Genomic DNA, 27,512 nt, shown 5'->3' on the forward strand with positions numbered 1-27,512 from the left:
CTAGTGGGAACTGTGGAGCCACATCCTCAAAGCAGGAGTAAAGATCAGAACAGAGCCTGTAACTGACACTATCAGAAAGAGCCACAGAAAGATTCGGTCCAGAACTTGGGCTACGAATTTCCAGTCTTGTACCACCTGCAAAAGAGAAAAAGATGCCTTCCTTTCAGGATGCAGGGCAACTGTTCTGAACTCACTTCCAGGGATCGGAAAGGGGTGATACTCAGATGTGCAGCGCTTCGGTTCTCAAAAACGCACGTGTGACTGTGGCCGCTGCATCTCGGGAATGCTGGGAAGCCGCCGAGGACAGCGGTACTCAGGACAGGACGGCAATCAATAAGGGGGAGGGGAGAACGGGTCCCTTTGGAGGAAGGGAAGTTGGGGGACAGTGGGCAGGACGCTATCAGAACAAGGTCAGAGCAGGAAAAAGTTGAGACGTGTGGAGGACAGGGGCTAGTTCTCTTTTGAAGGAAAAGAAATATTCCGTTTCTCTTCTGTGGGGAGTTTGTAAAGATGGAACCTAACAGGAATTCTCGAAGGGGCATAGGTACTGATGGAGAGCCTGAAAGCATTCTGCACACATAGAGCTTTCGGAGTAAAACTCTGGGGGAAAACACAAAGAAGACACATTGAAATGTTTCAAGGGTCAACCTTAAGTAGTGGGATTGTTAATGATTTTGACTTTCTTGTTTGTTTTTTGTCTTTTCCAAATTCCTTGCCCTGATAAGGTGTTACTTTTATAATTTTTTAAAAGCCTATTTGAATCTTGGAATTAGAATTTTTAAACACTGTAAAGAAACAACAACAAACAACCCTAAGAAAAGCCGAAATGTCTGTTCTATACCAGCATTTTTCCTAATGCTTTAAAAATGTTTTTCAGTGGATGAAAAACACAACAACTAGTGAGAGACAATATACTAGGTAGCGTCTAGATAAAATAATAGAAGGATATTTCTTTATAAAAATTCTTTCAGCACATGATATGATGAGCACTGGGGTTATACACTGATGAATCATTGAACACTACATCTGAAACTAATCATGTACTGTCTGTTGGCTCATTGAATTTAAATAAATAAATAAATAAAAATAAGAAATTCTTTCATAATTTTGTTTATGGAATCAGGCTCTTGGCACTAATTTTCACTGACTTCAGAGTAAAGTAATCGAATGCTCTAAGTTGGCCTATAACTCGTTTTAAGCCGCAGGTACTATCTGAGTCCACGACTGTCTTGAGTCTGAAATCCACACTCTTGCCACACTTCTTCTTTTTTTTAATCTGTAAGCTAAATAACTATGCCCTTTTCCCTCACCAAAGGAACAGTGTTCTATCTGTTGGTACACTATATTTGTATATTATTCCCCAAATCTATTCTGTTCTTTTGTCTATTATTGGAATTTTTTTGTCTTTTATTTTGTCTATAGTCTTTGCCTATTATTGGGGTTCTTTGTCTATTATTGGGATCATTTGTCTATTTTAGGATTATATTAATCCCAAAATCTATTCTATTCTTCTGTATATTAATCCCCAAATTCTTTTCCTTTATTTCCAAATACTACAGATGGAAATAACCATCATTGCACTAAAAATGAGAGATACATTACCAGCGATCGAGATAACCAACTTAAAATGTAAAATTAAATTATTTTAAAAAGAATCATGTCTAATTATAAGGAATGGTGCTTAATTTACACTTGCTTCACTTTTGCTCCTTCTGTTTCTGTGAACTGCTTCCTAAAAATCCATACTAAGATTCTTACTGATGTCAGGGCTCGCTTAACATTTTACACGTGAAAAGCAGAGTTAACAGTGTCACGTCTAAACACTGTGTTGTCAAGAGATGTGAGAATGTTGGTTCTTGCACAGTTTGGTGGCCCCGCTGGGATGGACTCACCTGGTTGATGAAATGCTGCTTCTTCACGTGCCTTGAAATGTAGCTGATGGAATCAGCCGCCTTTTCCAAGAAAGCAACAAGAACGGTTTCTCCATCACTCACCTGTCTCTGTTTCCTTTTTTCTAGAGTTTTACCTTTCACCACTGTCTGACTTTCATCTTTATCTGGGAAAGAGTAGCGATCCACGTGGTCCTTCATACAAAGCAATGTAGGAAGTTTTTGCAGAAACAGTCGTTTCACCCAGGGGGCCATGGGGTGGTAAGTGGAAGAGGATCTGTGGTGAACGTTAATCACGAAAACAGTCACAATAATCGACAGGGTCACGAAAATCATAATGAACAACAGGTACTCCCCAATGAGAGGAATGACTTTGGAGGAGGACGGGATTATTTCCTCAATGACCAGGAGAAACACGGTCAGGGAAACCAGCACTGAGGTTGACAGGGACAGCTTTTCCCCTTCGTCGGAAGGGAGATAGAACACGAGCACAGTCAGGAAAGACAGCCCCAGGCAGGGGATGATCAGGAAGAGGGTGTAGAACAGGGGCAGGCGGCGCAGGACGAATGAGTACGTGATGAACGGATAGGAGTAGACCCCGTCTCTCCTGTTGCCCTTCATCCCTTTGGCATGGAGGATCTCCCATTCTCCATTATCGAAGAAGTCCTTCCTGTCAACATTTTCATTGATCAGAACGAGGTCAACCATGGTTCCATCGTAAGTCCATGACCCGAACTTCATGGAGCAGTTCTGCCGGTCGAATGGGAAAAACGTGACGTCCATGGTGCACGAGCTTTTGTAACTGGCGGGGGGCGTCCAGATGACGGTGCCGTTGGATCTCACGATGACTTTGGTCATGAGGGAGCCTTCGAACCGGCCATCAGCGCTGTGGTGAAAGCGGTTGAACACTGATGAGTTGGGTCTTTGCCCACCCCTCCCTCTACCGTCCACATTTATTACTCTTCTACCACAGAGTCAAACAATATTTCAGAAAAGAAACGGTTCTCCTCTTACTCAAAGTTGTACATTTCTCTTAATTATTTTGCCAAAGTCAGGCTTTTCCATTTCTGGTCCTCATCCTACCAGGGCATTTTTCTTCTGGGATACTTACTTTTCAAAGAGAACTATGTCAGGAAGCCAGAGGGATTCTGATGGAACTTTAATTGAACGAATTCCACCGTATTCGTCAGGATTCCAGCGTAATTTGTGGTCTGTCCATTCCTGCATCAAATGAGCACACTGTCATTTCATTCTGAAAATTCAGTGTCTTAGACTTTGGAATCTTCAAATTTATGTTATTTTACCAAATCCCAGTGTTTTATTTAAAAAGGGAAGTCCAATGGTTTCACTTATTTGTGGAGCATAACAAACAACATAGAGGACATGGGGAGATGGAGAGGAGAAGGGAGTTGAGGGAAATTGGAAGGGGAGATGAACCATGAGAGACTATGGTCTCTGAAAAACAACCTGAGGGTTTTGAAGGGGCGGGGGGTGGGAGGTTGGGGAACCAGGTGGTGGGTAATAGGGAGGGCACGTACTGCATGGAGCACTGGGTATGGTGCAAAAACAATGAATACTGTTACACTGAAAAGAAATTTTAAAAAGCGAAAAAAAAATAAAAAGGGAAATCCATCCATTTTAGATCTTATGACCATACCTGTGGTTCATTACACTTCTCCATATACAGGTTGAGCTAGCCTGGTCTCTGATCTTTCCCAGGCCCACACGGCCATCCTACCTGGGATTTCCAAAGTTGCCATATATCTACCTCCCAATGAAGAGTCCTGGCAACAAACACCACTGATTTGTGATCTATTTTTTCAGCTTCTTTTCTTTTTTTCAGCCTATTTTCTCTTAAGAAGCAAAAGAAAAGCAATGATAATTCTAACTCAGTTTATTCTAGAAGAGTTGATCCAGTAATATTTTCATCTCATGATAATGGGCACAAACAATTTTGAATATCACTCAAGAGTCTTGAGCAAACATCCACCCACTATATTATTATGAAACATTCAGTATCCACTGACTAGTCTTGATGACATTATAACTTTAATCCAATGAAAAAATATTTTCCAAGAATTTCCTTTTAAGTTCTAATCTGAATTTATTTTGTGACCACCCAATTAAAGTTTTAAATTATATCCCTAATGTTGTTAGCCTCTAGATACCTACATATTTTTCCTCATAATAGAATGAAATCATTTAGCATGTTTTACAGGAGCTGATGGACCCAGGTTAACAAACCTGACCCCTAATTGATTAGATTATGAAGGTCAAGAGGATGATGTATGGATGATCCAATTATAGCAGGATGGACTTTCTTAAAGAGATTTGGGTCCAGAACCTTATGAAATCTGACCTGAAAATTAAATTCTTCTATTCTACTGTCCCTCATGTAGACAGCTGAGTAATGATGTAGGATAATATTAAGTGACATTTCAGAAAGTCTGAAGAGTGTGCCCAGTGCAAGCTTTCCTGTCATTAAAAAATCAGGAGTCAGCAGATGGGTAACTTCACTAGATGGTGAAGTATTGAAATATGCATGATGCCTGAAAAAGTACGAGACCGTACACCCCAGATATGACGTTGTCTATCCTAGACAATATTTATGAGGCTTGATCCTGGAAAAACAAATTGAAAAGGATATGGGTCATTAAAAAGCTATGATCTAAAGGATAAAAGGCTGCATGCCTATTTGTGGAAAAGCACGCACATGAATTGACAGTTTAAGAGCCCAAACTTATAAAGTATTTATCATGTTTACTTGGTACTCATAGGCTTCTCTCCTTTTCCCTCCTCCTCTGCCCATTTTGAAAAGCAAATACATTTTCCTTTCTATGAATAATTTGTCTCCTGCTAAGGAGACTTGTACTACCGGCAGCAGGACTCAATCTTAGAAACGTGGAAAGGAACTTAGGACAGCACTCTGTTTCACTTGCACTCTGTTTACTTTCTAAAAATTGACATACAATACAAATTACTCTTTGCATATGGTTCTTGTGTAATCTCTACCACCCTCAAGATACAAGAACAACTCTGTTGCCCAAAAAAGTTTTCCTTGTGCTGCTCCTTTGTAATCAACTCCTCCCATCCCCCACCGCCAGGCAACTAGGATCTACTTTCTGATCCTATAATGTTGCCTTTGGTCTTATAAATAGAATTGATCATAAGGTAGACAGTCTTTCGATCCTGATTTCTTTTACTTACCATAATGCATCTTAGATTCTTCTATATTAGTGATTTGTTCATTTTTATTAGTGTGTAGTTTTCCCTTGTATGAATATACCACAATTTATTTATCCATTCTCCGGGTAGGATGTTTGGATTCTTCTAGTTTTTAATGACTACAAATAAAACCACTATAATCATTTTGTGCAGCTTTTGGAGTAGAAAGCATTCTTTTCTTCTCTTGGGTTAATACCCAGGAGTGGGACGGCTGGGCCATATCGTAAGCGTATATTCAACTTTATATGAAACTGTGACCCCGAGCAGCTGTCTCATTTTGCATTCCCACTAACAATGTATGAGACTTCTGGTTCTTTGGCACCTTCTCCAGTACTTGGTATTGTCTCCTTTTTTTACTTTGATTAGAAGAGTTGTGAAATGATATCTCGGTTTCCAATATGCATTTTCCTAATGACTAATGGTGTTGAGCATTTCTTCATGTACTTTTTTGCCACCTGTATATCTTATTTGGTGAAGTGGCTGTTAAATCTTTTGCATGTTTTTTAAATCATGCTGTTTGTTTTATTACTGAGTTTTAAGACTTCTTTATATATCCTGGATGAAAGCCCCTCATCAAATATTTGAGTTGCAAATAGTTTTCCACAGTCTGTAGTTTCTTAATTCTTTAATCAGGGTCTTTCACAAGATAGAAGTTCTACACTTGGATGAAGTTTATTTTACCAGTTTTATCTTTTATGAATTATGTCATATCTAAGAAATATTTGCTGAACTTAAGGTCACAGAGATTTTTCCTCCATGTTTTCTTCTAGAGATTTTATAATTTGGGGTTGTACATTTAGATCTAAAATCCATTTTGAATTAATTTTTTAATTACGGTGTGAATGAGGTTTTTGGTTTTTTTTCACATATGGATGGATGTCCAATCATTCCTGTACCTTTTGTTGAAAAGGCTAAACATTCTCCATTGGATTACCTATACACGTTCATCAAAAATCAACTAACTATAAACTGTATGGGTCTATTTATGGGCTCTTTGTTCTGTCTCGTTAATGTCCCTCCTTTCCCCAGTAAGATACTCTTTTAACAATCACTTTCCAGTAAGTTTTGAAATTCTGTAGTGTGAGTCCTCCAACTGTATTCCCCCTTTTCAAGTCATTTTGTCTATTCTCGTTTCTTTGCTTTTCTCCATAAAATTTTAAATCAGTTTGTTGCTATCTACAAGAAAAATCCTTCTGAAATTTTAACTGGTTGTCTTGAACCTATAGAGTGGTTTGGGGAGAGCTGACATCATAATATTGAGATTTCTGACCTAGGAAAATCATTTCTCACTCCATGTGTTTAGGTCTTCTTTGATGTTTTTAATTAGTGTTTTGTAGTTTCAGCTTATTAGACCCTGTACATATTAGTTAGCTTTAGACCTAAGTATTTCATGTTTTTTTGATGTTATTGTAAATGGTACTTTGACATCAAGAGAAAAATCCAATTGTTCATTGCTAGAATATAAATAAATAATTGATTTTTGTATGTTGACCTTGTATGTATCCTGTGACCTTGTTTAAGTTCATTTAATTTTAGAAGTTTTTTGGTAGATTTTCTACATCAACAATTACATCATTTACAAATAGAAAACTCTATTTCTTTTTTTCCAATCTGAATACCTTTTATTGTATTTTTCTTGCCTTAAATCACTGGCCAGGACCTTCAGTATGACATTAAATAGGAGTGGGACAGTAGATTTCCTCCCATTGTTCTTGATTTTGGGTGGGAAGCATTTAGTTATTCACCATTAAGTATTACATTAACTGTTGGTCTTCGTAAATGCCTTTTATTTGATTAAGGAAGATTCTTCCTAGTTTCTTTCTAGTTTGCTGAGGTGTTTTTTTTTTTTTTTTACAGATTTATTTATTTGAGAGTGAAAGAGAGAGAGTGTGAGTGAGGAAAGGGGGAGTGGGAGAGGGAGAAGGAGAGAATCCCAAGCAGACTCCCAGCCCAGTGTGGAGCCCTACACAGGGCTGGATCCCACAACCCTGAGATTAACCATGTGAGCCAAAATCAAGAGTTGGACACTCAACAGCTAAGCTACCCAGGAGCCCTAAGATTTTTTTTTTCTTAATCACAAACAGATCCTCAGTTAAATAAAAGCTTTCCAGCTTCTATAGAGATAATTACAAGATTATTCTTTAGTCTCTTAATGAAATGAGTTACATTGATTGATGTTCTTTTCCTTTTTTTTTTTAAGTAGGCTGCACACCCAACACGGGGCTCAAACTCAAGACCACAAGGTCAAGAGTCACATGCTTAACTGACTGAGCCAGCCAGGTACCCCTATATTGATTGATTTTCAGATGTTGAACCAGCCTTGCATTCTTGGGATCCACCCCACATAGTCTTAATGTATCACAGTTTTCTATAATACTTCTTCTTGTTATATAAGAAAAAAATAGGTAGACCACTGCCTTACAAAGAATAAGGATGCCTGGCAAGGAGGTGTTGCTCTAACTGTTTTCCTGATGTTTGAAAAATTCAGTGAGGTTTCTTTGAGAAAAGACAAAGTCAGTGAAATAGGTGGCAGGCACCTTTGTGTTTTTGCTACTAAAGCATTGTTAAAACTATATTCCAATAATTCACCAAATATCTAACACAAATTTGGGCTAATTACAAGAGAGGAAAGGAAGACATACATTGCCCTCTTAGCGGTGGGAGTTCTTTTCTTTGGGAGTGTTTCTATGATTTTTCAGTACAACTGTAGCATACATTAAGAACCTATTTTGTGACTGTGCTGATAATAAAATAAAAATGGCAAAGTATAAAAGTTACTGAGTGCCAATGATGTGCCAGGCATTGACCTAAGTGCTTTATATTTATTAATGCTGATTTCTTCAATAACCTACAAATGACCTATTAATAGTGCTATATTAGATGAGGGACCTGTGGCTCAGAGGGTTCAAGTGACTTGTCCAGGCCACACAGCTGGTCAGTAGAGAAAACAGACCAAGTCTGTTGTATATAACTGGGTATCCCGGGCATCATAAGTCCAGGAAGTGCCTTCCACATGAACTAGGAAATGAAGGGCACCCCCTGGAGGTGTGCCATGGTCCATCAAAAGCCACATCCTCTACTCTTTTTTCCTCTTCCCATGCTACCTTATGGTGGAAAAATTTGTGACTTAAAATTCTTCATAATGCCAATGGTTTGTTGAAGCTTTCGGTGGCTCCACTCTCAAGGATGTTTCCAGTGTTGAGCGTTTTAAGGCTTATTAACTTTGTACTCATGCTAAAACAGTAGTTTATTCCATCTTTTCCTCTGTTAAAAGAATATGAAGATAATAACAACAGAAAATCTGTTTGGCCTTAATGGTAAAATATCTGTCCAAAGGTGAAGGAATTATGCAAATAGACACGTTATACTGTGTCCAAGTTTGTGGACAACCAAGGGGAGAGAAATTACGAGATGAACATAAACTGTTGATGACAAGAGGCTTCAGCTGACCTCCACTTAGGCAAGACTTCGTTCAAGAAGAAAATGGCATGTCAAGAGCTCTTTATAGAAAGAGGAGAACAATGAATTCAGAAATAAAGTGGATATATGCTGCCTGCTGCCTCAAGTTCACCTGCCTTGCTGCTGGTAAGAGCACCCCAGTTTACTCTTGGGGAGCTACCTCACTGCACTGTCACTCACCAGATGTGGATGGATCTAACTCTTCCTTCTGCCCCAGAAAGGGAGCAGTACCTCACACCTGCCCACTGTGATCTTCAGAGATGGCAGGTGACCAAATGGGAAACAAAAAAGTGGGATAGCATGAATCTTCTGGAAACACTGAAAAAGAGGCTGGCCATTCTCTCTCTTGCTGAACTTGAACACAGGTAGCACTTTGAGGCTGAAGCTGATACAGCCACCTTGCTGCCACTAGAGGAGGGCTGAGATGAGATTGGGGTCACCCAAAGGACAAGGAGCCCAGAGACATGCAGAGGGAACACCGTTCCTGGGAATAGTGCTTGAGCCCCTGGATCAAGCTGTGTGTATGCTTGCCTTGTCCTTGTACTTTCCAGGCTGTGAAAGCTAATACATTCTATTTTTGCTGTAGCCAGTCTGGGTTGTGTTCTCTGTCATGTGCAACTAAAAAGTTCTCAGCTGGTCCTGGGAGAATCTGAGTAGCTCTTGAGCAAGCAGTGGGCTGCCAGAAGGCAGGTGGTGAGCCCCAGGGGCAGGCACAGACTTGGACAGATTGGCTGGAACTGCATGCTTATGAACTGGCTTGTCTTGAATGGACGTTGGTGAGCTCAGCCATGGAATCCAATCTTACACTTCCTCCAATTGGAATGTGAAGATTGCTGCAAACAAAATGCCTGCTTCTTGGATCCAGTGTCCTCTCTGCTCCAGGCACAGCCGTCTTTTCCCATGCCTGGTTCCACCCTGTAGGGAGAGTGGATAGCTACAACACTGGGGCTTCTGCATTGCAATCCCAGCAAACACATACCTGGTTTTACAAGCTGTTCTAAGGGACCTAGGGCAAGTCTTAGGGTGTGGGACTTTTGGGTCAGAAAGCTTTGCCTTGCTCACCAGACCTCTAACTGCAGAATGAATAGCTGCAGCCAGAGAGAACAAAGCGGTGGTGTTTTATTGGGCTCACGGTCTGGGGCGGGGGGGGGGGGGGGGGGGGAATGATGCATTCCACAAGTATGCAAGGCATGTGCTCACATGGAGCATACCACTGCTGCTCTGTACTCCTGGCCTGGGGCCAACTCAGCCAATGAGAAACAAATGAGCACATCTAGTGGTCATTGCTCTGAAGAGGGTGCCATTTGGATATAATGGCAGGGAACAGTAGAGTAACAGGGAAGGTAGTTCTGAGAAGACAACCTTCAGAAGCTGAGCCCTGAATGGTAAGGAGGGGCAGTGAGTGGCAGTGTGAGGCAGGGAGAAGGAAGGGGGCTTGGGAAGGTGCTGGGGCAGAAATGAGTGAACATGAAGGAGGGGTGCATTGAATCCTCAAGGAGGACATAAAGAGATCTACAGTGATTTAGGTTTCATTTTTTTTTTTTAAGATTTGATTCATTTATTTGTCAGAGAGAGAGAGAGGGGACAAGCAGAGGGAAGCCGCAGGTGAGGGAGAAGCAGACTGTCCACTGAGCAAGGAGCCCAATGCAGGGCTTGATCCCAGGACCCCAGTATCATGACCTGAGCTGAAGAGAGACACTTAACCACCTGAGCCACCCAGGTGAGCCATCCCAGACCAGTAAAAAGAAAGAGGCTAAGTAAGGGGCTTTGGTCAATGCTGTTGACTTTGGAGTACCCAGAAGAGCAAGTGTGCTGAGTTGGAGTCAGAAGCCCTGAGTTCTCCACCTGTGTGGTCCTCCACTGACTGTACTCCTTTCTGAGGTGTCCTTCTGCAACCAGACCTGGGGAATCAGAGATTCTCCCTGCCACATCCGTCCAGAGGGGTTCCTTGAATTTCTACCAACAACACATCCATCATGATGCAGTCAGAGCCCCATGTCCCAGGACCACAACACGTGCTGGGTCAGAGTGTCAGGGTGAGGGTTCAGAGCCCCCATCCTCTCTCTTGGCTAAGGAGCTCTGAGACCTTCTGGTTACTTCCTGTTCTCTTTGAAAGCCTGGGGCATCTGGGGACTAATCTCCTGTCTCTCCCTTCTTCAAGTAAGAGATTACAAATAATACCCTGTGTTCATATAGAATGTTCCAGCCAACATCCTCAAAGCCGTTTACAAACATCAGCTCTATCATGAAGCAGTTCCCGGGTGGAGAGCTGTGTCATTGCAGCAAACAGGAGAGCACAGGCTATGTCAGAGGCCAAAGACCAAAGTTAATCTGTGACTGAGAAAAAGAAGGGGAAATAGGTTTCTTAATTCTGAAAAGTACAATTTCAAATCCATATGATATATATTCCCTTAAATTTTTTTTCTTACATACATTATCTGAAATATTACTCATAGATGTCTAGCTATTATCCAGAACCAAATTTCACTTAAACTGAAATCAAAGACTTTTCTCGGAAAAAAAAAAATTCTCCTACTTATTCTTAGTTTAATACTAAGACCAAAAGATGTTAAGGAACAAGCAGTGCCTTGATTTGTCGCCTCTGGGACATCCCTGGGATTTTCAGTTATCTAAAAATTGAGTGTGAAAACTTTTTTTTTTTAAGATTTGATTGATTTATTTGAGAGAGAGAAAGAAAGCACTAGTGTGGGGAGGGGTGGAGGGAGGAGAGGAAGGAGCGGATTCCCTGCTGAGCAGACTGGATGTGCGCCTCCATCCCAGTGGCCATGACCTGAGCCAAAGCCAGACACTTAACTGACTGAGTCATCCAGCTGCCCTCAAGTGTGAAATTCTTTTTTTTTTTCAAGTGTGAAATTCTTAAAACAAGTTAATGTTGATTCATTTTAATCTTAAAGACAACAATATGCTATATTATATATCTCATATTCACATTATAACCATAAGTGGTCAGGGCCAAAAAATGAGATTTGTCAATAAGGATGAAAAAGCCTCCAAGTGTGGCAGCAGGAAATGACATTTATTGAGGCCCCACTACACACCAGATAATATAGCAGTCGCATTCACACACACGATCGCATTTTATCTCCTAACAACACCGTGAGCTAGGCATCGCCTCTCTTTTATAGATGAAGAGACTGAGGGTCTGAGAGGCAAAATGACTTGCCCACGTTTACAGAGCAGGATTTCGGATTCCTAACTCCTAATTCCTCCTCAACTCTCACTTAGCGTCCACCAAACCGACCTCCTTTGCTAAGGTCTGAGTAAGGCTGGGAGAAGAAAGCAAACCAAGATGCTGAGTAAAGGTCAGAGATACAGGTTGTAGGAGGTAGTTAGACATGAGGGAAGATCCCCCTGACTTTTAGAGCAAGGCCAAGCCTTCCATGGCAGGTTTGTTTCTGATTTCTCCTTCAAGACCAGCTCCAGGGGTCTGGCCTCTGAGGCCTGCATACATTTGCTGAACTTCTGGTTGGTGTAAAAGGGGAACCAGCTGTTGGGGAAACAAGGCTACTTTGAGATGCTGGCCTTGGCAGACATTCAGGCAGTTTTCTTTTCCTTGGGGATAATGAAGGGGGTAGGACAGCAAAGTGCTCTCAGCTACAATGAAGTGGGATTGTTCAGAATCTTACTGTCTTAATGGTGTTAACACCTGGCGGTGCCTAGCCCAGCGTCTTACACGCAGTGCCCAGTGCATAGTAGTTGCTCAGTAAATGCTGCTGAGTGAGTAATTTTGACATCTGTTGTCTTAGAGATTGCTCACATGATAGCCTCCAGGCCAGGGGTTCAACCCTTTATCATCAAAGAAAGGGTGGTTTCATATCCCATTTTCCTTTAAGGTGTTTGCGATGCAGTTTTCCTAACCTTGAACGTGATGGAGCAGAATCTGAGCAGTGAGGCACTAAGTACTTTCTCATGTAGTTTTAGTGAGTCAGTGTTAATAATCTATTTATGATTTATGGGGTTTTGATTACTCTCTGGAAGTAGGAAGGAGGAAGACAAATGAGTTTCCAAAATAAGATCAATAAACTAAAAATAGCTCCACAGAGAGGACTTTCTCAGGATGTCACTAAATTTGTGCTCGATAAAGCTCTTTGGTTAAGAGGAAGAACGTCTAAATATACCAGAGGAGAACTATGGAAGTAGAGGGTAAGACAGAAGAATTGCATCAAAAAACCAACCGAGCATCTCAGTGGTGGAAACTGCGTGGAACCCGTTTTTGTTCCAATATGAAGAGTTTTATTCTCTCTGTGATGTGAATCAGGGAGCGTTTTACAGTGTCTGGTGGGAAATGAGAAAAGAACAGGGGTTTGTCGTTTTGGTCTTTGCTCTGACTGAGGCATACAGGGGTGGCTGGGAAGAGTTCCCTGTAGGTCTGTTCTGGCGTGAGAACTTTGGGAAATTAAGCGATTGGGAAGGGCATACAGGGGTTCACAACTTCTCTTCCTTTTTGGCTTGTGGAACCTCTACTGATCCTGTAAGACCTAACTTAAATATCTCCTCCCTTGGGAGCTTTCCCTGATTTTCTCCCTTTCTCGCTGTCATTTTTGTAATGACCCAGTTCTTATGTAGATTTTCCTTAGGGTGTTTATCATATCACAGTCATTATTCTTTACACAAGTTCCGCTCTGTCCTCTCCTTGAAGGCAGGGCTGTATCTTACTCTTCATATACCTGGGATCTAGCAGAGTGGCTCACATTTAGTAGGTTCTCAATAAACCTTGTGGAATGAATGGAAGAGGGAGTAATCCTTACTTCATTCCCTCCTAAATGCCTTTCTAGACCAGATGTCGCAGAGGTTGAGGCACCAAAACCTTAGAAGACAGGGACTAGGGGTCCCCGGGTGGCTCAGTCGTTGGGCGTCTGCCTTCAGCTCAGGTCATGATGCCAGGGTCATAGGATCGAGCCCCACATCAGGCTCTCTGCTCAGTGGGAGGACTGCTTCTCCCTCTCTCTCTGCCCTTGCTTGCACTCCCTCTGTTGCTGTCTCTCTCTCTGTGGTTCAAATAAATAAATGAAAAAAATCTTAAAAAAGAAAAAAAGAAGAAGACAAGGACTAGGAAGGAGCTAGTCTCCACAGGGACAGCACTGAGCGGAGCACTGGACATCTTCCATCCACGCTCTTGTGCGAGGCAAGGTAAGGATTTCTTCATGTGAGCCCGACTTCACTTAAGTGCTCAACCTTGGACAAGTCACTCCAGTTCTCCAATGCTTAGTTTTCTCATCTGCAAAGTGGGGATCCTAATAGGACCTACCTCATAGGGTGGCTATGAGAATGAACTGGCTCTCCCAGTGATTTAGAAACAGGATTTGCTGGTTAGTGCAGAGATTGGATATGGCAGAGAAGGTCCTACCTGGGAAACCCAGATTCCAGCCAGATGAATTCCTGGACCCTTCTGTCTCTGTAAACAGGGGTAGTGTGATACCTGCTGTGCGAATTGAGAGTGTTAATAAATGAAAATGAGAGAAGAGAGATGACACCCCTTTGCAGATTTAATGCAGTGGAAGTATTATTCCCTGGCTAATAGAAAAAAGACAAGAAATAACAAGTGTTGGCAAGGATGTAGAGAAAAGGGAAACTTGTGTCCTGTTGGTGGGAATGCAAACTGGTGCAGCCATTGTGGAAAACAGTATGGAGGTTCTTCAAAAAATTAAAAATAGAACTACCCTATGCTCCAGTAATTCCCCTGCTGGGTGTTTACCTAAAGGAAGTGAAAGCACTAATTTAAAAAGATACACATACCCCTATGCTTATTGCAGCACTATTTACAATGGCCAAGATTAGGAAGTAGCCCAAATGTCCATGAATAAATGAATGGATAAAGAAGATGTGGTACACCTACACAATATAATATTACTCAGCAGTATAAAAAAAAAAAGATCTTGGCATTTGCAACAACATGGATGGACCTAGAGGGTATTACACTAAGTGAGATAAATCAGAGAAAGACAAATAACATATGATTTCACTTACATGTAGAACCTAAAAAACAAAACAAATGAACAAACAAGCAAAGAAGCAGAAACAGATTCAGATACGGAGAACAAAGGGAAGGTTGCCTGAAGGGAGGATAGAGGGGGATGGGCAAAATGGGTGAAGGCGGGTTAGGAGATATAGACTTCCAGTTCTGGAATGAAGAAGTCAATGGGATGGGGCGCCTGGGTGGCTCAGTGGGTTAAGCCTCTGCCTTTGGCTCAGGTCATGATCTCAGGGTCCTGGGATGGAGCCCCTCATCAGGCTCTCTGGGAGCCTGCTTCCCCTCTCTCTCTGCCTGTCTGTCTGCCTACTTGTGATCTCTTTCTGTCAAATAAATAAAATCTTAAAAAAAAAAAGAAGTCATGGGGATGAAAAGTACAGCGTAGGGCGTGTAGTCAATGGTATTGAAATAGCGCATACAGTGACAGATGGGAGCGACTTGCGCGAGTACAGCATAAGGTCACTATGTTGTACACCTGAAACTAATGTTACATTGTGTGCCAACTATAATTTAATGAAAAAAAATCTATTATCCTCATTACTTCTAGAAAATGGGACCCTGAGTCATCAGGCTGGCTTTTCTAAGCGTCAGCTTGCCCCATTCCTACGGATTTCTCTTGCTTTGAGTTGGGTACTAGAGACGCTTAGGTTGTGACCCTGTCTTGACCTGGAGGCCTTCACCCGGCCACTGGGATTCTCCTGGCACAGCTTTGCTGGAAGTCACTTCCACAGTCGTAGTTAAGGTCTGAGGAGCCGTGGCGGCTTGTTCGCTTCTACTGAAGTGACCTCGTGTTTTCAAATCTCAGGCAAAGTGAAAAGTACCAATTTTGAAGGCCAAGAGTTCCTGGATTGCTGTTTTATGTGACAGTTTAACGGAAGCTTAATCTCAAGGAGCAGCTGGAGAAGGACTCGTGTGTGAAGCAGTGAGAGGTTTTTTGTCTGTTCTATTTTTGTTAACTTCCTAAACCCATTTGCACTCTAAAAGTTTTTATCCTCTCTCCTGCAAGCTCAAATACAGCACTTCTTACTGATTTTTATTAAATCAAAATATTTCTGAATTCCACAGCCTCTAAGCTACATCATGGAGGAAGGAGATGGGTATACAGAAAAATATGTTTATTTGAATATATTTTTCTATCTGTATTACCAGCTTACTATTTTCTCCTAGACATCTTTATTTGTAAGTAAGATAAAGATCCATTTCATAACTTGCTAAGATATCTACCAATTAAAGAATCAGCGGAATAGAGAGTAGTAAAGATGATAATAATTCTTTAACTCTGATCAAAGTTTTTGGGTGGGAGAAATATGACATAAAGGAAGCCCAGGGAATCTCCCTACAGTCTGTCTTCTGCTCCTATAAACCCTTAGCAGAATGGAACAATGTCTCCTGAACCTGAATGTAATTAACTTATCTCAATATAAACGAACAAAAATAGAGTGTATGTATGTTAAAATTCAGAGAGATATTTAATATTCCTCACCAGGAAGATTTTAAGTCTATCAGAGATTAGGCAATAATTTGGACATTCAGGGAAAAAACCCAAACAAACAAAGTAATTGCTGACTATAGCAACAAGCAAAAAGAAACAATGAGACCAAACTTTTTACCTCCTATCAAAAAAGTGTCAATATGTTCTCCTTTCCATTACCTATGCAAAACTGGGCTTTGAAGGGCAGTTATTTCCTGATCACTATAGGACGAGCTCCTCCGAACGGATGCTTCCGGTTTTAGGAAACGGGGCCCAGTTGAACTAAAAGCAAGCTCTCTAAGCAGGGAATTGAACCCATTCAAAATGTCTTTTTAGTTATGCAGGGAAAACATATTGTCATTTTGTTTCCATTTCACTTCGTTCTGAAATTGATGGGAGAGGATTTCTGCCCTCCCTGTTTCTCTTTCTAGGGAGCTGAGGAAACATTCCTCCCACGGAGGACCAGTAGGGATGAGGAAGAATTTAAGATTGCTGATTGCCTGTTCCAGTTGTGGTACCTTAAAGAGGGGGACAGTGGCAATCTGGAGCTCCCCCCCACCCCGCCTTTCTCCAGGTAGTCAGGGAACAGGGCCGAGGCCTCGGTGTCAGAGTCCCCTCCCGGCTGGCCTCTGAGCTTCTAGCACCTGCTTTCCAACTCCCGCAAAAGAAAATTAAGTAATGGACCCTTCCCAGCCATTCCCAGTATCTCCCCGAGGAACCCAATATGTTCTGTAAAATAGTTGTTTTTCAAATGGGTGTCTTTCTAAATGGAAAAGCATGGAAATAATTAGGTTAGCAGATATAATGCTTGGACTGACAGTTACCTGTTTGAGCCACACATTTGTTGTCATCAGCTGATTCTTTTCATCCTAAGAAAGTGACAATTAGGAAGATGTAAATTCAAGTAAATGAAGTTGTCTTTTAGATTTTTTTTTCTTTTGTCAGAAAGACCTCTCTGACACATACATTAGAGGTATTCAAAGTATAAAGGATTCTCAACTGAAACAGTTAAACAGCTGGGATCCTAAAATACTATGCATATTTTCTTTAAAACAACAAAAAATAATAATTAAAGCAAGTAGTAGTTCATTGTGGTGTTATTTACTTAAAATTGCATAACCCAGAAAGCATGGTAAGGTGGCAAAGCAGAATGAATATGAACTAAATCAGAGATTGGTTCTGCATGATTTTCTAGAAGGAATCCTTGGGCATTGAGTCAGCTGTGGTGGGTGAGGGTGTGAGTGGTGGGACAGGGGATTGGGGCAAGATGGGTTATTCTGGAACTCTGGGGACCAAAGCAGGATGACTTTGTAGAATGGGCTTGTTAAAGTTCACTGATTTCCCAGGATGCCAATCATGGCAAAAGTGGGAAACTGGAACACTTTGAGCGGAAAATGTTAAGGTATGGGTGGGGCAGGGGGAAATGCAGGGTCCTTAGGGGATTCAGGAGGGTGATGGGCTCACCGGACACTTACTTGAGTGCCAGCATCATCTGCCTTCTCTCCCTGCCGTCATCCCCCCACTACCCCTCATGCAGTCCAGGTGACACCGACTTGGCCTGGGGAACAATGATGAGCCCTGGGCTCGGTTCTGCCTTCTCTCCTGCCCCTCGCTTTTCCCTGGGTGCTCGTTCTGGTGCTCAGCCAACCCACCAGGGACAATGCCTGTCCCAGCAACCACATCCGCCCCCCCGCCCCCCGCCTCCAGCAAAAGTTTCCACACGAATAGAGCCGCAATGAAAATTCACTCCACGACACTTCTCATTCCTTCCTCCGGTCATTTCACTGGTCTCTTGGGGCAGATTTTCTCTCACAGTAAGCTATTTTTAAAATGGAAATGGCAGCCATGGGGAAAGAAAACAAAATGAAATCTTAGACTCACAAACAGGTTAAGGAATGCATGTTCTTTTCAGCTTCGTGCCAAGGATTACTCACCACATCTACGAGCTGAGATATTTTCAATCCGAAATATACTTTTATGGTGTCATTAGAATTTAATACAGGGCGCACCCATTTCTGATAACCTTGGAATAAGTGTCTGAGGAGGGCATCTTCACTTTCTGCGATTGACCGGAAACCTGCGGTGGCTGTAAGAATCATGAGGGAAACCCGAATTAATGGGGAAGTCATAATGGCTGGCTTAGCATCTCACAGCCAGAATCTTCATATAGTCTACACAGCCCGGTGCAGCAAAGGCAGCTTTGAGTGTACAGGGGTTCTCGAACCATTCTTCATGCCCACCACACACAGCTGAAAGCTGACTCTATGCTTTACCCAAACGTGGCCCTCTCACAGGGTTTTCCCATCGTGAGGTGAGCACCTTCACTGCCAAAGAATCACTTACAGCCACCCACTTACCCTCTACCTCACGTTTCACTTGAGATGCCACCACCTCACAGACGTGGTCTCTGCCCATGCGCGATTGTCCACCACTGCACCCTCTTTGGCTCCCTCATGTCCCCTGCCACATGTGTTGTGAATTTGTCATTGTCTGTTCTTCCCTTGAGCTCCATCATGGCAGGCATAGTATCCATTTTACCTGATGATGTTTATTCAGCACCTGGAGCAGTGCCTGCCCACAGCACATACCCATGTTATATCTACTTAATGAATGAGCCAATGAAAGGAATATGTTGGAGCCATTTTCCTGCATTTGGCACATATCCATGGAATACCCAACACATCCCGTGTGTTATTTGTTACCTTGCCTTCTTCCTGAGAATTCTTCCCTTATAAAGACCTTCCCTGGTCAACAACCAGGTTCTAACACTCTTCTCTACACCTCTGTGTCTGAGAGCCCAAGAAACACCCTAGTTTCAAGCTCTGACCCACAGGCTAAAGAAAGAGTCTAGAGTCTAGAGATAAGTTTCATAACTTTCCAGTGTTATCCTATCAAATTTAAAGCAAGGAAGCTTTGTGGTTGTCGTTGTGAATATAACCCCTCTTGTATATTCAGCACCCTATTAATCTCCTAAACAACCCATTCGGCACTGCATGGTTACCAAAGAAAACTTTTTTTCCCACTGAGAGACACATAATGGACAGTGATCCCATGCAAGACACACCCGGAAGTTTCCCCAATCAGAATGTAAAGATTATTAGTAGGAAGAAGAGCGAATATCCCCTGTATGTGCATAGACCTTCAATTTACTCAGGGAGAAGCAATTAAAAACCCACTCTTTCGGGGCACTTGGGTGACTCAGTTGGTTAACCAGCTGTCTTCTGCTCAGGTCCTGATCCCTGGGTCCCGGGATCGAGCCCCGAATTGGAATGCTTCCTGCTCAGTGGGGACCGTGCTTCTCCCTCTGCCTCTGCCTGCTGCTCTGCCTACTTATGGCCCCTCTCTCTATCCCTCTGTCAAATATATAATAATCTTTTTTTTTAAATCCACTCTTTTTAGATGGAAGTGTAATTAATGTGCAGTTTCAGGTGTACAAATAATGACTCAACAATTCTATACATGACTCAGGGCTCACCACCATAGGTGAAGTCACTGTCTCTCACCAAACAACGTTATTACCACTTTACTGACTATATTCCCTATGCCATACTTTTCATCTCTCTGACCTATTTATTCTGCCACTGGAAGTCTGTCCCTCCAGTTACAAAATAATGAATTGAAACCCACTGTTAATGCTCCTAGAGGTTGCATACTCGGGTTGCCACGCCCCCTTTTAGCTTCCTCTCTATAAAGCGTATTAAAGTGCAAAGAGATGGAGACGGATGGGGAGAGCTGTAACTTAGGTTTGTGCTTAGTTATTTAAAAAGCCAACTGTTCTGAGACTTTGCAAATTGAGCTGTTCTCAGCGAGCAGAGCCCCGCTAAGGAGCAGGTCAGCTGGGTGGCCGCCAGGACAGCATTCTGTAAACTCCCTAAAACCTTACTGGAAGTGGAGGCGAGGGTGGGAGTTGACATTCCCTGAAGCCTTCTGAGGGACTGGAAATACTTCATGAATTTCCCTCCCTCACATCCGTCTTCACTTCCTTCAAAATCTGTCACAATTCTGATTATTTCCCACTGCCACCATTGGTCCCACCCAAGTCACACAGTCATCTCTCGGATTCATGCTTTGCTTCCTCATCGCTTCCGCTCATGCTCCCTTCCCAGTCGATTTTCTGCTCAGCTCCAGAGCCATCTCTTATAAGCAGAAGAGGACTATTTCAGTTCCTGCTCAAACCCTCCAAATGGCTTCCCACCAAACCCAGAAGAGGGATGGATGGGTGGCTCAGTCAGTTAAGTGTCTACCTTCAGCTCAAGTCATGATCCCAAGGTCCTGGGATTGAGCCCCACGTTGGGCTCTCTGCTCAGCAGGGAGACGGCTTCTCCCTCTTCCCTCTGCCTGCTGCTCCTCCTGCTTGTGCTTGCTCTCTCTCTCTCTGACAAAAAAATAAAATCTTTAAAAAAAATGTACATCCCTTAATTTAAAAATACTTAAAAAAAAAAAAACCTAGAAGAGATATCTCATATTCTTACTGCTGTTTCTTAGGCTGTGTGTGGCCCTTACCCTCTCCCACTCCTCCTTCAGCCCTCCTTCAGGCCAAACTGCTCTTTCCAGAACAAGCCCGTGTGCTTCTGTTTGGGGCAGGCTCTTGCTCTGTACAGAAGCCGCAACCCCACGCTCATTCCTTCATTTTATCCTATTTTTGCTCACATGTCATCTCCTTGAAGAGGTCATTCTGGGTTATGAAATCTAAACATCCTTCCTCACACCTTATCCCCTTCATGGTACTTTATCTTGCTTTGGAGCACTTGGACATATTGTATGTGTCTTTGCTTATTGTCTGTCTGTCCCATGGGAAAATGGCAGCTCTGGGAAACCTTCCTCACCACTGCCTCCCAGCTGTGGGGCCTGGCACATTGTGGTTGCTGAGCCAACACTTGTACAGCAATGCAGTGAACTACTTGGTTTTTGTTTGCTGAGTGGTATTTGGAGAGTTTGGGCCAGAACTGAATTACTCAGGAGAAGAGAGAGGCAGGGAGGCCACAGCTGTCCTCCCTTGGCCTTCCCCTGTGCGAGCAGCCCTCCAGTAAGAAGAAGAATATTGGGATGCCTGGGTGGCTCAGTGGGTTAAAGCCTCTGCCTTCGGCTCAGGTCATGATCTCGGGGTCCTGGGATTGAGTCCCACATTGGGCTCTCTCCTCCTTCTTCCCCCTCTTTCTCTCTGCCTACTTGTGATCTCTGTCTGTCAAATGAATAAATAAAATCTTAAGAAGAAGAAGAAGAAGAAGAATATTGTTTCATGGGTACCATGGCAATGACTGTTGGTTTCCTGCTCAATGGCCCATTTGCCCTTTCTTTTTCTGTAACAGATGCTAAATTTATTCAGGATGGCATGGCTCTAACTTAAAATGTTCCCTTCTCAGGCTCCCTTACAGCCAGGGATGGCCATGTGACTTACACATTGGCCACTTCAGATACAAGCAGAAGCCGGGGGTGAGGTTTGTCGGAAACACTGTTGAAGAGGACAGACTCTGTCCGACCAGCACCGTCCACATTTCCTTTCACCCTTTCTCTCTCTCCTTCCGGCCTGGAGCTGGAACACGGCATCTAGGGATTTGGCCACACAGGTATCTCACAAGAATGATGAAAGCTCCACGCACAAGATGGTGGACCAGAAAGACAGTCAGAGCCTGGGTCCCTGAGAGCACTGTAGGACGGCCAACCAGCCCAGGACTGCCCACCTCCAAATTTCTTGGTGTGTGAGAAAAGTAGCCCTCCTTTTGCGATCGGCTGTTATGGCCACTGTTACACCCATCTGAGTGCGATCCTAAGGGCTGAGCACCAGAGTTCTACGCTCCCTGAGAGCCCCTGTGTCCCAGCTCAGGCCAGTGAGAACTAATTATTTAAGATACCTTCTCACAATGGATGGAGACCCTCCAGGAAGTCTGAGAACAGCTGAGGCGTAATGTCTGAACCAGTGTGCACGTGCACACATGGATACACACACACTCACATGGACGTCATAGCTTGGACAACCCTGCCATTATGATTCTGGACTTGACAGAAGGGTCCTGACAACAGAAACTGTACTTTAAATTTCCTTTCCTGGCAGGACGATTTGACAATTTGCAGGGAGATGGCATTGCCCACGGGGAGACATCTTCTAAAATGTTGACCTTGGCCATCCCCAGCACTTGCCACTTTCCAAGCTACAGCCTCGGTGACAGTGGTGGGATCCCTGCTCTTTGCTAGGCTCCAGAGGGAAATGAGCAGATCTGCTCTCTCAGGGACCTTTGTATGTTTTGCCCACTTCGGCCCGCGTCAGAGGGTAAGCTACTGTCTGAATCAGGGAACGGAAAGGGCAAATCTGTGCTGGCTGTTATGGGCCGAATACTTGCAGCCCTTCAAAATCCTGTGTTGAAGCCCTGCCCCCTGGTGTGACTGTATTTGTGACAGAGCCTTTAAGAACGTAATTTAGGTTAAATGAAGTCATCTGTGTGGGGCCCTACTCCAAAAGGACTGGTGTCCTTTGGTTCTCACCAGGAACTGAACTTGCTGACACTATGATCGTGGACGTCTAGGCTCCAGAACAGTGGGAAAATGAATTTCTGTGTTGTTGTGTTGTTACAGCAGCATGAGCACAAATCTGTACTGACGAACCAGACCTAACCAAAAAAAAAAAAAAAAAGGAAAGAAAGAGAGAAAGAGAGAAAGAAATCCAAAGGTTTAATGCTTTCTGCCCAATATCTCCAACCTTCCTCAACTTCCCCAAATAAAGCCCGAAGTCATTGATGTTATTGGAGCAGATGCAGAGACTAGTCCCTGCAGATGTTTCTGCTTTGTCCTTCTTGTAAAACAGAACGTGGTAAGGAAGGGAAAGCGCTTTCCCTATTGAGCCTAGGACCTCCGTAAACACCGGTTGATGTTTGGTGAAGAACAAATGCGAAGACGTTCTAACGGCACTTTCCATGCACAGAGCAAGGAGGCAGAGTGAGCCCAGCTCACTGCTCTAGAGGGTATAGAATCACAGATGTTCTCCGGATTTCCATAACAAGCAGTTTCTCTGTTTTAAGGAACAAATGGCTTCTTGAAATGTGTGTAAACCAAATTTTTGCAAATGGGCTTGTATTTTAAACTAATTTGACAAGACTGATATTCTAAGATCTATCTCAGCAGTACACCGACGAGTTGAGAAGCTGCTCTCAGAAGATGAGTTGAGAAGCCGCTCTCAGAAGATGAGTGACTCCCTGAGCCAGTGCTTGCATTTCCCAAAGTCAGTTTCCGGAAGGTGAGAGGAGGGAGAGCTTGTGTATACAGAAATAATTTCAGCATGAAAGAGGAAGGACAAGAGAAATGAGGAAGAAGTGAAGGCAGTGGAGCAGGAAAGGACTTGTAAGATGAGCTACGTCCCTCATTTTACAGACGAAGATACTGGGGTACAGAGAGGCCAGTGGCTTTTCCAACGTCAACCTAATTAATGAGGGGCAGGTGTAGTTTTCTGACTCCCACGTTGTCCATCTTGCCACCAGCTCATCCTTTGGAGGACTGAGGAGGCAAGACTGTTCCCTGTGCTGTGATCTCCTTACTTTACATCCACATAAAAACTTCCAACAATTCACGTCTGTGAACACATATTTATCGTTATTGCTTTTCTGCTGCTGTGCTGCTGTTAGCATCGCGTTTACCAAAATACTTCACTGTTGTTGAAAGCGATCTATTGCCGAGAAGAATGATACTCTAAAACCAGGTCACAGGTAATGTTTGGTGGCAGGGAGACACTCAGCAATGGTGATGGTGTCCCGTAATCCTACGCAAGCTCCCTCTGCTGCAGGTGAACCTGGCCCCAGGGCCTCTTGGATGGACACTGTGGTCACTCTCCTTGGAGGTGGACACCCTGTGCTTTACAGTGGGAGTATTCGTGCTTCAGACTTGATCATGGTCTCCTCACATCTCCTTGCATTAAGTTGTGCTTTGCACTCCCTTTAAACACACACACACACACACACACACACACACACACACACGTAGTCTAAAGCACATCTCCAGAGGGTGTGTGCTGGCTGTTAAAGTTTATCACCATTGCTCTCCGAAATCCCAATTCTTCCCCCTTCCTTCTCTCCTTCTGTCTACTTAATCTTCATCTCATTTTTTTCTTTGTCAAAATATTTCTCTTGGGACTACATAAGCCACTCCGCAGGTGGAAGACAAGAAGAGGGAGACTCAGAGGGAGAGCACATGCAGCCAGTCAGGTAGAAGGAGAGCTCCCTGCCTGATTCAAGTAATTTCCTCCATGGGGAACTCAGGCTGGGAAAGTGCTCTAGGAGGGCACTCTGCTCTTGGCTCTGGACGCTCAGTCGCTGGCCAAAGTCGTCACTGTTAGAACGAGAATCCAACAAATATTTATTTAACATTGAGAGCCACCGGACTCAGATGTAGAGACATGAGTTCTGGTCTTGTTTCCAAACCAGGCGATCTTAATTAAGCAAAGCATTTAACCTCTCCCAGTAAAAAGAGTTTGTGGATGATTGGTAAACACTTAATAACTCACATGCCCTACACTTCTAGGATTTCATGCCCATGAAACAGCCACAAAATGTAATCTCTTATGCGCAATATTTGCTATTCTGAACACAAAACAGAGGCAAAGTTTAAGATGTAAATTCAGGAACTTCTCTCCTGGCTGCCATTCACTGCAACAGAAGAGGCATCAGGTAAGGAAACTAATGCTATGAAGGGATTAGACAGGACTCACTCCCCATGAGGAGGTTAAGACTCACTCACCCCCCATAAGTGGGGCCAGGAGAGATTGGATAGGGTAACCCATCCCAGCTTCAGACAAGAAATTTTTCTTTGGGACCTACAACTTGAACTTCCGGCCTCTTTCTTCTTCTTCTTTTTTTAAAAGATTTTATTTATTTGTTTGACAGAGAGAGAGATGACAAGTAGGCAGAGAGGCAGGCAGAGAGAGAGGGGGAAGCAGGCTTCCCACTGAACAGAGAGCCTGATGCGGGGATCGATTCCAGGACCCTGAGACCATGACCTGAGCCAAAGGCAGAGACTTTAACCCAATGAACCACCCAGGCGCCCCCATCTTTATTCTTCTTGACCATATTTCCTTTCCTTTCTTCAGGCTCTCAGACCTTCTGCTCTTTCCTCACCCAGTTATCAAAACCACTTTCTGCAAAATTTTGACAAGTTCATGCATGTAGAGGTATAAATAACTGATAAGACTTAATTGATGACAATTCACATGCTTATTTATAGTTTCACTGATGACAACATCATTGTTTATCCATAGCTAAGAGAGTAAAGAAGGAATTGAAGACTTTTAAACCTCAGCAAATACAGTTGGGAGAGACCCATGTTTTGTTCTGACACCTCTTGGTATATTTTGGTTTTGTCATTCAATTATCACTACCTTGTCCAAAAAAATCATACCACAAATATGTTGGTCTCTGCTGTCAACACATAGAACTAGCCCTCGGGTTGAAATACATAATAAATATTGAATGGATTCTTGCTAGTGTGAGAGTTTATTAGAATGCTTTTGTTTTTTCCCCTCTTGAATCCCCCATGCTGGAATCATTCCTAGGACACAGTAGATCCTCAATAAATATTTATTGAATGAATACATACATGTCATTGTGCGGTAAGAGTGATGGGAAGATGACTAAGACACAGTCCCTATTTCTGGGAGCAGACACAAACACACAAAGCATGAATTAGCAACACAGGAAATGTCACATGCCCATACACAATCATCCTTTCCACCAAAGCCAGAAATCTAAAAATGAGGGGCTTTCCCTTGAAATTTGGAAAAGGTAGCTTTGGGTAACAAAAAGAAATAATTTCCTTTGCAAGGAGCCGCAAAGTTAAAGATCCTCAGGAAAGGCGGCACAGCTCTAAAAACAGACATAGACTCAGTGGGATCTAGAAATGTTCACAAATGTGAGAGTGACTATAGGTTATTGCTTTATTATAGATCTCTGACAGAAGCATACAGCACAGTGTAGGTTCCCAAACTCTTGCCCTACTTGATGGAGAATGAGTCCCATGCTCCCTTCCATTCCCAATTTTCTTATGTAACCATTGTTGTGCAAGGAAGAGGGTGCACAGATGAACGAGAGAGTTTATGCGACCACCCCTGCTAACCAGTGAGATGATTTCCCTGGGGGAGAAGATGCTAAGAATCCATTCTTTCAAAGTAAGCAGAACAGTAAATAAAGGCAGAAAAACATTAGACTCATGGATATTAATTATATGCTAAAACACACAGAAGTTGATTATCATTTTTATGACCGACAAATTGCATTTCAGACTTCAGAGATCAAATTTAGTGATATTTGAAAGTCAGTCTGATGCCATTGGCACTTAGAAAGGGCTGCTTTTAAGTCCTCAGTTTGAAGAAAGGCTACATTTTAAAAGATATGATACTGTTCAGGTGTGTGTGCCTAGATTTGAAATCTAGGATTTATTAAATCTAAGATTTACTTAGGACTTGGGTGAATCTCAGTCGGTGCCTCTGGTTCCCCATCTGAAAGTAGCAATAGTCAAACATGGCAAAACTACTAGGGAGAAATAAACGCAAATTGCTAATGGGACAGCAGGGTTTTCTCACCATCTGGCTCCTGGCTCCAAATGGTTTCCACTGAGAAGCGAAGAGCTTTATGTTCTTAAGTTACATAAAAAGGGAAATGATTCCCAAACCCACTAGCTGGCTGGTGCAAATGACCATTTCCCCCTAAGCTTGGCATTTTCTCCCTCTTTTCTCTGTCTGTCTGTCTCTTCCTCTCTCCTTTTATTTGCCTCTTTCTTTATTCACAATTCTCTGACTTGCAGGTGGATAATAGTCACAGAAAAGTCACACACGTTCATAGACTTTTGATGTCTATTTTTGTTTAATCGTGATATATAAACATACTAAGTATAACTGCACACAAATTCACTAAGGCTTGTGTAGAGATCTATAGGCTATATTGGATAAAATTAAGTACCTACACACAGATATAATAATTATTAGTAGACATGATATAAAAATGCTGATGGAGTAAATTTCTGTGCCAAATATTTTAACAATTCTGAGAAGCATCCAGTGCTTCTCAGAATATTTGTCCGCTTTTATATCTTACTACCAAGTCCATGATTCAAAAAGAATAGCCCAGAAAATGACAACAGCTTAAATATGCTGGAATCCATAGGTATGATTTCTTTAGCAATATACAGATATCCTAGAATTACTCATTATAGCCACATCCTAGAGGTTATCGGAAAGATCTCTATACATTACATTTTGTAACTTTAACATTATCAACACCTTATTTCCACCTCTCATGCTTAAATCAATCTGCAGTGGTGAAGTTTTAATTTACTTTAACTTGAGCTTACCTGAGGGAGTGACACCAAGGACGATGAACGCGAGGAGAAAGCCTGCCAGTCTCATGATGTCAGTTTAGGAAAGATAACTCCTTTCTTTTAAACAAGTATTTCCATCAAAAAAGGAAGGTTTTGAAAAGGAAATGCGGTGTTCCAAACCCGA

The 27,512-nt window shown here is 42.7% G+C and overlaps 1 protein-coding gene across 1 annotated transcript; it reads right to left on the reverse strand.

Annotated features, from left to right (window-relative positions):
- CHRNB3 (cholinergic receptor nicotinic beta 3 subunit) lies at positions 1–27,512 on the reverse strand. The gene is made up of 6 exons (XM_045997687.1): positions 27,362–27,512; positions 17,971–18,122; positions 16,861–16,905; positions 3,001–3,110; positions 1,893–2,775; positions 1–135 (listed from the first exon to the last, which is right to left on the reverse strand). Exons 1-6 carry the CDS (start codon positions 27,414–27,416, stop codon positions 1–3), a joined length of 1,380 nt encoding a protein of 459 aa, XP_045853643.1. The 5' UTR covers positions 27,417–27,512.

This window comes from Meles meles, chromosome 2 (assembly GCF_922984935.1).
Source record: "Meles meles chromosome 2, mMelMel3.1 paternal haplotype, whole genome shotgun sequence".
NCBI lineage: Eukaryota > Metazoa > Chordata > Mammalia > Carnivora > Mustelidae > Meles > Meles meles.

Bases quoted from the DNA above. Each gene is read 5' to 3' on its own strand.
- CHRNB3 (XM_045997687.1), bottom strand. From the start codon at position 27,416: ATGAGACTGGCAGGCTTTCTCCTCGCGTTCATCGTCCTTGGTGTCACT. The intron at 3,111-16,860 runs GTAACTGTCAGT...CATTTGATGCAG, and splicing joins CAAATGTGTGGCTCAAACAG to GAATGGACAGACCACAAATT. The intron at 136-1,892 runs GTGAGTCCATCC...TCTCTTTTGCAG, and splicing joins AGCAGCATTTCATCAACCAG to GTGGTACAAGACTGGAAATT.